This window comes from Grammomys surdaster, unplaced genomic scaffold (genome assembly GCF_004785775.1).
Source record: "Grammomys surdaster isolate TR1022 unplaced genomic scaffold, NIH_TR_1.0 125808, whole genome shotgun sequence".
Lineage (NCBI taxonomy): Eukaryota > Metazoa > Chordata > Mammalia > Rodentia > Muridae > Grammomys > Grammomys surdaster.
Genome location: NW_021620639.1, coordinates 436,288 through 447,330, shown reverse-complemented (window position 1 = coordinate 447,330; position 11,043 = coordinate 436,288). Strand labels below are relative to the sequence as shown.

Genomic DNA, 11,043 nt, shown 5'->3' with positions numbered 1-11,043 from the left:
CTTTGCTTCTTCTCTTCCTCCGTTCCCTTAAACACTGCCATCTTAAGTACACTGCAGATCTAAAATGCGCCTAGAGGTCTTGCCTTTCTCTCCTCCCTCGTTCGGTTTGTCTCATCTCTGTGAGCCACGCTCTTTTTTTTTGTTTCACTGTCCCTATACAAGTCTACCATAGAAAGTTTTTGGTTGCGCTCCCGTTATGTCTCCCCAACTATTGATTAGGCTTTGAGTGTGACAGATGTGCCTTGTCATTACCACGACTGTAATTTGGGTACCAGGTCACAGAGCTGCTTAAGTCTTTGGAAAACCAGAGCCTGACTTTATCATCAATCAGCCTGGAAAGGCAGCACAGGCACCACCCCTCCAGACCTGCAGGCGGCGCTGTGGCAGCCGCCCTCTCTTCCCCCGACCTCTCTGAGCGGAGGCCCCGCCCTCTGACAGCATGCCTCCTGCCCATTGGATCGGCGCGGCCGAGGCTGACCAATGGTGCCAGCGCTAGTGCGCCTGCATCTTTGTGCCGCCAGAATCCAGCGCTGTGGGCGGTTGCGGGAGAGCGGTGGGCTGTCGGTGCGACTGCGCCGTTTCTTGCTTCGCGGCCTTGTTTCTTGCTGCCCGAAGCCGCGATGCCTCAGTTCCAGACCTGGGAGGAGTTCAGCCGTGCGGCCGAGAAGCTCTACCTGGCGGACCCCATGAAGGTGAGTCGCTGGAGGGACGGCCCTGGGGCCGGGGTCTTTTCTATCATTGGCGCGGCCTGAGCACATCCAGGGAGCAGAGTCGGCCCTCCAGTGTCATTGTCCTTTCCGTCTTCTTCCGTCTGACCCGGAGACCCAGCGAGGCTCCGCCAGCAACCACAGGCACGGCCATTTCCGCAGCGGCGGACTCCACAGCGGTCTGCACCCGGGGGAACTCCTAACTTCCGCTTTGGATTTGGTTGGTTTACGTGTCGCTGGGGGCTCCTCCCCCTGCACTGTCTCTTTCCTGTCCGTCACTTATTTTAGTGCCCCTTTCCTTTCCCACACAGACGCGAGGGTACCCGCTTATAAAATGGTGATAATGTAGGTCCCAGTTAGGAAAGCGCTTGCTGTACTTTTTTGGACAGTGGGGGAGTTTTAGTTTTTTCCGTGGGTCAGTTGAAACCTTGAGAATACTTGCACTTACACGTTAGACATAAATGTTTCATTCCCCAAAGCAAAACTACCCATTCTCATTTCACCAGTTCAGAATAGGATCCGGGAGAGACACAAAGGTCAACTTCACTATTCCTTAAAGGATTATTGAAGGTACGGTAGATGCATGTTTTATGAATACACCCTTTAAGACAAAAAAACGATAAGCAGTTAACAAATCTCAAGAACCCTAGCTCAGGCTTGTACTGTATGCCTTTTCTAATCATCACATAACACGAACTGTGTGTACACACACACACACACAGAGATGCTCAGCATGCAGAGCTCACCTAAAGATGGGAAGAAGGAACCATCTCCTCAGAGTTGTTTTCTGACCACACATCGCACATGTGCATACACACACACACAGAGTAATAAGTAAAAATAAAAAAAATACATTGGTGCTGGCGACTTGTAGTGGCAGTACTTACTACAGGTTTTTTACAGGAAGCATCTTTTATTTTTGGTTGTGAGTCTAGCTTTTAGCAGCTAAGCCATCTCTTCAAGTCCACAGGAAGCATCTTTTGAAAAGGTTAGTTCGTTAGTTCTTATGTGTATCAGTGTTTTGCCTGTGCACGTATGGTGTCTTCTGGATTCAGAAGAGGGCATTGAATCATCCCCTGTAAGTGGAGTTAGGGATGATTGTGAGCCACCATGTAGGTGCTGGGAACCAAACCTGTGTTCCCTGCAGCATATAAGTGGGCTTAGATCTAGGAGGGGAATGGTGGTGCACATTGGTAATCCCAGCATTCAGGATGTTGAAGAGAGGAGAATAGAGAACCCCTGTCTGGGGTTGGGGGGGGAGGAGAAATTTATTAGATGAAGTGGGTATGCATTAGAACCATCATAGGCAGACCAGAATAGATGGTAGAACACTTTGAGTCACCCTTGTTTGTTTGTAAGATACTATCATATGTGCCCTAGATTGGCCTCATTAATTTCCTGTGTAGTTGAGAATGATCTTGAACTCTGGGTACTAGCTTTCTCTACCTTCTATATTTTTTGAGGTGAGGTATTGCCACGTTAAGCCCGAACTGCCCTTGAACTGAAGGTCCTCTGTAGCAGCCTGAATGCTGGGATAACAGGCATGTAACACCATTTCTGGCTTTATGTGGTGCTGTTTGTTCTAGTTTCTTTTCTGTTGCTATGAAACACCCTAACAAAAAGCAGTATAGAGTCGGAAAGTATTTATTTGGCTTACCATTCTAGGTTATAGTCTGTTATTGAGGGAAGTCAAGACAGAAATTTGAAATTGCTACAACCTTAGTCAAAAGCAGAGAGACAGTGCAACCATGCAGCCTGCCTGCCTGTGCTTGACTTAGCTAGCTGTCTCTACTCATACAGTTCAGGGCCCAGCCCACAGTCGGTTGAGTCTTTCCACCTCAATTTACAGTAAGACAGCCCCCCCATAGGCCAACCTACTCTAGGTAATTTCAGGCTCCCTTCTAAGGCGACATTTAAAACTAATTACCCTATTACTCTTAAAGTTGATGTAATAGTTCTTAATTTTCATTTATGAAGTGATAATAAATGGCTAGATAAATTAGGTATTTTTGAAATTGTATAGTTTGTGGTAGTAGTGGCTTCTTGTCCCTTCATGTGGTTCATTTCCCTGTCCCTTGCTTTGCCATTCATTTCCACAATTGAGCAGAGTGCTGTAAGGTGGTATAAGATGTGTTCAGAAGGGCCTGATACTGACAGCATTGTCTACATTTAGTAAAGAGACTGTCCACACGCCAGCACACATGCGGTGACTGTTTGCAGCTATAGTTGCAGGGACAGTGACAGTAGACGTGACAAGGACTTGTGGTGTTGGAAGGAGGAGACAGCAGAGGAGTTGGACAGATCTGCCTAGGGAGAAAATCCTGGTGGCCTCCAAACTTAAGTATGAACTCTGGGTCTGAACCCCAGTCCATTCGGATTCTTGTAGGGCTAAGTAAGAGTTTGTCAGGTCTCTAGAAATTGTGTGCAGGAATTCTGCCTTCTGTACCCAGCATGTTTAGTGTGGAGCCCGACATATCTTTTCACCCTTTAACCGGCATGGCTTGAACTGAAATGCTCTTGCTGGTGGGCTGAAGAGAGCCTGTGGTTGGTTTGTCTTCCTTTTAGCCCTTCCCTTCTATTCCTGCCACCGTGGACTGGTGGTCTGACGTGTCCTCTGCTTAAAACCAGTTCTTCACTGATTACTGAATGCAGCCTGACTCCCAGCCTCACTGTCTTGACTCAGTCATTCTGGCTTTAGACTTGGGGAAGCCACAGAATAAATACATCAACTCTCTGTTCAGAATGCTTTTTATACGTTTTCCAGCCTTCTCAACAGCAAAACAAAACATGTATTTTCAAAGCCACTTCCTAAGAAAAGTGGTTCTTGGCCTTTTTTCCAGTATAAATTACTTTTTTTTCCTTTAGTATTTTTACCAGTATTTTTCTTTATAGCATTTAAAAAAAAACCAAACAAACTTAATTCACTTTATTTTTCTTATATAAAAACCCTTATATGATAGCCACAGATGGAACCTGGGTCCTCTGAACAGATACTGTAGTGTGAGTTTTTACAAGGTGAATAAGAAGACTTGGCTAACAGTCTCTTTCCAGAGGTCAAGGATCAGGTAGATATAGATCTTGGAGATGCCATCAAAGGTGGCCTTGGCAAAGCTGCCCAGTGTGGCAGTGCAGCCCTGGCTGATGTGTGGCAGTTATCAGTGCTGGTCATCATCAGTAGCTTTTTTGGGCACAGGAGCAGAGACAATGCCAGTACCTCTGGGGGCAAGGATGAGACGCACCAACACAGAGCCACAGCGGCCTGTCACCTTGCATGGAGCAGTGTGGGCCTTGCTAGTCTTGTTCCCCAGTAGCCTCTCTGCACAGAGACGATGGAGAGCGTGGCCAAGATGATGGCCCCTGGAATGCCTGTGGCTACCTCCTTGGAACACTTAACACCAAGACCAGCATGACCATTGTAGTCCCCAATAGCGACAAAAGTCTTGAACCTGTCCACTGGCCGGCATGAATCTGCTTTTGTACCGGCAAGATCTTTAGAACCTCATCCTTAAGGGATATGCCCAGGAAAAGGTCAATAATCTGGGATTCCTTAATGGATAGGGAGACCAGGTAGCTCCATGACTTGATCTTCATATCCTTAACTTGGTGACAGGGATCCACTCCTTTGGCTTTACCTCCATGAGTTCCCTGTCCTCCTTTGTGAGCACAGCCCCCAACACTACTGCCAAATCGCTGCCCTGGCCTCTTAATCCTGGGCCCGAGTCTTCCATGCCTCCTGCTGTATGGGATCATCTGCCACTTGGTGTTTTCCTGATTAAGAAGCCTTTCTAGGACTTTTAATTTATTCTGTTCTGTGTCTGATTATTTTGGTTGGCTGAATTCAAAGTTCTTAACTAGACAAGAACCTTGACTTTTTGTCTCTGTGACTCTACTGAGAATGGATGCGTATTTTGAGTTGTAACAATATTTTTTATCTAACAGTCAAAATTCTTCAGGTTGCCACACTGAAATCATTTTAAGTTTGTGTGGGGTCTTTGGTAAGTGTAGGGGGAGCAGGAAAATCGTTTTGTGTTTTGTTTTCTTTTGTTGGGGGGTTTTGTTTTTGTTATTTTTGTTTTTTTTTTTTTCTGAGACAGAGTGTCTCTGTGTAGCCCTAGGTGTCCTAGAACTCGCTCTGTAGATCAGTCTGGCCTCTATGCCTCTGCCTCCTGAGTAGTGGGATTAAAGGTGTGAGCCACCAGTGCATCTGTCTATTGTTATTTTTAAATAAGTATTTTTATTGCAGGTTCGTGTGGTTCTCAAATACAGGCATGTTGATGGGAATTTGTGTATCAAAGTAACAGATGATCTAGTTGTAAGTATACACTTTTAATTGTTGGGTTGGGGAATTTGATGTTTGAGGTTGGTCATGTAGAGTCTGCAGATGACCTACTAGGTGCATGCATCCTACATTGAAGAACTTTGTTCTAAGTTCTTCTTTTAGATTCAGCAAATAATGAACTTGCTCCATGAAGGCAATGTGCCAGCTGTGGCTTAACAGACCTTCTTCAGACCTAGCCAGAGAAACAGACTAAAGTTGAGTGGGTTTTCTTTCTCATGGTGAAAAGCAAATGATTATATAGCCTTTCTTTTTGTTTTTGAGACAGGTTCTATGTTTTCCTGGCTGTCTGTGAACTCAGTATGTAGACCAGGCTGGCCTCAAATTCAACAGCATATCAAAGGCATATGCTACCATGCTTGGCTCTGTAAATGATGATAAACCAAGCCAGGGGCTTGTTACTGTCTCCCTCCCTCCCTCCCTCTCTTCCTTCCCCGTCAGCTGGTCTCTTTGTGCAGCCCTCCACTGGTACTGGTGTGAGCTCCTCGGTGCTATGGTCTCTAGCCCAGTGCTCTCATCCCCTCATGTTCCCGCTGGTCTCTGCACTGAGGTGTGAAGACCGTTCTCGGGTTGGAAGTTCTAGCCCTGGTAGCTCTACTTTATGTTGGCTTTGTTTTTCTCTGTTCCTCTCTGCTAATTATTAGATATTTCTGTTGTGTTTTATAAAAAATTAAAAAAGAGCCAAGGATATGTTTGATAGAGGTGGTGAGGTGAGGTGGGAGGGGTGCCTCAGCCAGCCCATGCTGAGGCATCCCTTCCCCTGAGGTACCAGCCATACAACAGGTATAATGTATACTAGAGTTTATTATAGGGCATGGGAAGGGAGTAGAGGAGGGGGAAGAGGCCGGCCAGGAACAGGAGAGGGGGAAAGGGAGAGAGGGAGAAAGAGGTCAGGGAGAGAAGAGATACAGAAAGAGAGAAAGGGCAGAGAGAGTAAGAGAGTGAGGAGGGGGCTAACAGCCCCTTTTATAGTAAGCCAGGCATACCTGGCCTTTGCCAGGTAACTGTGGGGCAGAGCCTAGAAGGAATGCTAACAGCCCCCATAAGTACTGCATCTTACCGGTATTCAGGCCTCAGTTGTCTTTTTGTACCACTTCTTCTGGAGTTCATTTGATTCCTGCAGTCTGGTACTTCTGTGTTCATGTCTGCTTGGCACATTTGTATATTTGGCCCCTATCTTTCTTCTGAGACTGACTAACTCTGAAGTCAAGTACTTTTCCTTCATGCAGCCGTCATGTTAGCCTTTCCAGAGTAGATTTTTCCAGCTTTTCCTGCCATTGGGCATGCTGTCACCCACCTGCCAGAAACCTGGTGTCTTAGGGCTTTACTGCTGTGAACACCATGACCAAGGCAACTCTTACAAGAACAACATTTAATTGGGGCCTGGCTTACAGGTTCAGAGGTTCAGTCCATTATCATCAAGGTAGGAACATGGTAGCATCCAGGCAGGCATGGTGCTGGAGGAGCTGAGAGTTCTACATCTGCATCTGAAGGCAGCTAGTTCTGGCTTCCAGTCAGTTACAATGAGAGTATTAAAGCCCAGGCCCATAGTGACACTCCTACTCCAACAAGGCTACACCTCCTAGTAGTGCCACTCCCTGGGCTGAGCATTTACAAACCATCACACCTGGCATGGCATTTTCCTCTTCTTTTCTCTTGTTTGTTTGTTAAAAGTGGTGTTTTGCTCCCTTAACACACACACACGCACACGCACACGCATGCACACACACACACACGTTGCATGCACACACACGCACACACACGGCTGTGGACTTGCTGACTGGAGCCCTTCTGCCCCTTCCTGTTGTTACTAGCTCTTCGTCTTCACGGGTACACTCCAGATTAGGATCATACTACTCACTTGCTGTTATTAAAGTTCTCTCCCAATGGTGCCCTTGCTTTTAGTTCATCCTGTGCACTGCCAAGCACTGCCAATGATCTTACACACACACACACACACACACACACACACACACACACACACACACAGACACACAGACACAGGGCTTTTCACATGCTACTATGCTCTGCTATTGACCATATCCCTAGCCCTGCTAAAATGATTTTTAAAAAAGTGCAAACTTGATTAACTCTATTAAAAAACAATCTTTTAATCCTCATCCTCATGTCCCTTGTAATGTTTTTTTCTGCATTATGTTAAGAGACTATTTTCCCAAGTAGGACATATGTAATATGTAAATCCACCTTAATAGTAAAGGTTTTTTTTTGTTTCCTGATGCAGGGTCTCTTAAGCCCACACTAGCCTGAACTTACTGTGTAGCTGAGAATGATCTTGAACATTTTTAAATTTACTTATTTTAGGTGTTGAGTATTTTGCTGCATGTATGTCTGTGTGCCACATGCATGCCTGGTGCCTTAGCAAGCCTGAGACTCTTTCTAGAAGAGTTTCTTTACATTCTATCTATGGCAGTGGCATTTAAAAATTAAAATTAAAGAAAAGCAAGCAGTTGCTGGCTGCTCGGTGTGACACCTGAGAGAATAGAGCAGAATCCGGCAGACAAGGCTCCCGAGTGTGTGCCCACTGGGGTCCGTCATTACTAGTATCAAGTTTTGCTCAGTTTATATGTCTTTGCATTTTCTGACAGTGTTTGGTGTACAGAACAGACCAAGCTCAAGATGTCAAGAAGATTGAGAAATTCCACAGTCAGTTAATGCGACTTATGGTGGCCAAGGAATCCCGCAATGTCACTATGGAAACAGAATGAATGGTTTGAAATGAAGACTGTTATGTTCTTGGGAAGCAAGCAGCTTTTGAAACTGAGAAAGTGTTGGAAATATTTATGTAATGGAGCTGTCGAAAGCTGAGAGACCAACCTGTGTCCTAAGGTTTGCTTTAGAGAATAGGAATGTCAGGGTTTCCAGTTAGAAAATCTTTATTTTTGGAAACTGAATAAGAAATATCTTAGAAATTTTTTGCAGATAATTTGATGTTGGGCAAATTTTTTTTTTTGGTAAATTCATATCAGTAATTTGTTGAAGAATTAACAAGAAAAGTTCTTTCTAGATTGTGTTTGCTTAAGGGGAAATAAAATGTAACTTTTGCTGCATTGGTATGTTTCTTTTGGAGTATCACATGTATGCCATTTATGATACACACATGGTAACTGGGATTACCTGCTTCGTGGTGTGCCCGATCTGGTGTTGTGAAGAGCAGGTCTGCTTCACCTTTCTTGCCAGGTTCAAGCTGTTTTTGAGGGAAGGGATTTGTAGCCTCTGCTTGCTGAGCAGTGACTGACTTGAAGTCTGGCTTTCAGTGAACAGAGCCAGATGCAGTTATGAGTGCACAGGCTGATGACTGATAGTGTCTGTGGCAGTGTGCCGTGGACGTGGAGCACTCAGTGTAGCTACCACCTCAGGCTGAACTAAAGTATTAATAGAGCATGCCTCCCAGAACTGTTAGGTTCCTAATAAACCACAAGTCCACCATTTATATGTAGCTTTTATTTGTAAAATCTGATTTTACCATCTAATTGTAATGTCCTATGTTGTCTGCTCAAGACTGAAGTGAAAGTACTGCATTAAAGTATTGTTTTTTTATTAGTTTTAAGAATTTTAGTCTGTTTTAGAGAGGTCAGTAAATAAAATATAAGCATACTGTTTTTGTTGAAGTTCTGAATTTCTTGTAGTTTCTTTCCTTTCCTTCTCTTTGTTTAGCTAGGGTTTCAATAGCCCGGGTTGTCCTGGAACTCATTATAGAGGCTAGGATGGCCTTTAACTCACGGAGATCCACCTGCCTCTGCCTCCCAAGTATTGGGACTGAAGGCATGCACCACCACACCTGGTTTGTATGGATTTCTTGACTAGGGTATACAGTACTAATTTAATCTGAAGTGAATCTAGAGATGCTGGAACTGAATGTTCTTGTTATTTTTCTCATCTTTTTATTGTATGAGTGTCTGAGCTACTCCTTGATGGTAAAATTGTTTTCTTGAGTTGGGAAAGTACAATCAAATATTACTTTGTTAGTGTCAAGTTTTTTGGCTTTAAGTTTTCTCTCCGGAACTAATGGGAGGAAGGGAATGTGGCCTTTTGCTCATTTACACCTACTTTTTACTACAACTGGAGTAGTCACTAGGAAGGGAGGGGCTTCCACTTGTCTGAGTCCTGAGAACCCATAGGAAACTCCAGTGGCCGTATCTCCAGAGTGGAGTGGTGGTGTGCCCAGTGTTTATCTTTCCTCAGCATTTGGGGATGTTGGAGTTAACTTGTATGAATATATTTCAGACATCTGTTTCATGACATTTGATCAAAATACAGGGCAGGAACTTAAGCAAGGCAGGAACCTGGAACATCTTTATATGTAAGTTAATTTTAGAAAACAATAAAAATAAAATGAGTGCTGAGGAGACTGAAGCTGGAGGATCGAGAGTTCAAAGCCAGCCTGGACCACTTGGCTGCCATTGAAATTGTACATGCAAATGTCTTCAGTTTAATGGATGCCAGTTACACCTCAGGTGTCTGTGGCAGGAAAGAAAGACACTGCAGTGACTGCCATCTGCAGCTAACGGCCTGACTCACTGTAGCCATGACACTCCAGTGGTCACACTGACCCAGCTACCCCAGTTCCCCAGTGTGACAGGGATGCTGGCCCACCTGTGGTGCTCTCTGGCCTCTTCTGTCTCCTTCCTTCTTTCCCTCAGGCATCAGGCCACCCTTGCCCCTTTACCAGTTGCTGCCAGCTGAGTCTCTCACTTCCTGTTCCAGCCTTTTCTGCTGTCTGGGAGACTTGAGTTAATGTCCATTTGAATTGCAAAAGTTTAGCATTTTCTGTTGAGTGTAAAGTTAGTTGAATTCAAGTGTCTCAGTGTAAAATGGCATTAATAATAATATTTACCTCAGATATGAGGATCAAGTGAATTAATATCAGTGTCTGGCATGTAGCAACTTTTTAAAAAAAAATTACTAAATTAGAATGCACTCTGTAACAGCCCGAGCTGCCCCACGTTTGGGGGCCACTTTGTCCCGTCCTGAGCTGCTGCTCCAATCTGTGGGTCAGGGTCTAGCAAGAGAGAGAGTGGGGATGGAGGGGCAAGAGACTCGAAGAGTGGAGACGAGACAGAGGGTCTGATCAAGTCTCCCCAACCCCCCTTTATTGAAAGGAAATCATGGGTATATATAAGCACAAGCAGGGGGAATGCAGCTGAATACATTTTACCACATGCACCCTGCAGCTGGGGGCATTAAACAACAAAACAAGATATGTAAGAAAAGCAAGATGTTTATCAGAGTGTGCTCAGCTGTTTTGGGCTGTTGAAAACAAGTCTTTTGTCGGAGTATATGGCCTGAGATGGCTGCAAAGATGACAGCCGCTTTCTGCTCGGAGTCGGCTCCCTGCAACACTCCATATTTAGAATACTCTTGATTGAATACATTGCAGATGCCTTCCCCATTTCTGTTACAGGTTTGTGTGTATGTGTGTGCCCTTTTTTTTTGCCTAGGAATACTGTTTTGCTTTTCTAGAAATTGTTTTCTATTTGTGTTTTCACACATTGTCATAAATTCGGTTACTTAAAATGACACATTCAATTCTTCAGTGTTTGAAATGAGCCTTAAATGGTTAAAACCAAGGTGTTGGCACAGCTGGTCTTCCTGGAGGCTGAGAGACTTTCTTAGTTTAATTTTTATTTGCCTGCCTCCTTACCCGCCTCTTCCCCTCCCCCCACCTTCTCCCTCTCCGCTATCTGTGCATGTGTGTGTGCTGGTATGTGTGAGTGGACATCCCATATCTGCTTGGGATGGTCGGTAGACAGCTTGAAGAGTTGATTTTTCCTTTCATCATCATGTGGGTTGTGGGGGCTGACTCGGGTGGTCAGGCTTGGTGGCAAGCATCTTTACCCACAGCCTTCTCTCCCAGCTTCGTGATGCTGTCACAGGCTCATGGTGTCACAGCACTGACATCTTTTTACCTGTTCTCACATTGATTCCTTTTGCCTTGTCTCCTTAGAGGGACTCTTGTGATACACTAGTGACAACCCAGGA

At 44.9% G+C, this 11,043-nt stretch overlaps 1 protein-coding gene across 1 annotated transcript; it reads left to right on the top strand.

Moving 5' to 3' along the window:
- Positions 1-522: 522 nt before the first annotated feature.
- Srp9 (signal recognition particle 9) lies at positions 523-8,672 on the top strand. The gene is made up of 3 exons (XM_028789316.1): positions 523-692; positions 4,951-5,019; positions 7,650-8,672. The coding sequence occupies exons 1-3, from the start codon at positions 621-623 to the stop codon at positions 7,767-7,769; spliced, it is 261 nt and encodes an 86-aa protein (XP_028645149.1). The 5' UTR covers positions 523-620; the 3' UTR covers positions 7,770-8,672.
- The last annotated feature ends 2,371 nt before the right edge of the window (positions 8,673-11,043 follow it).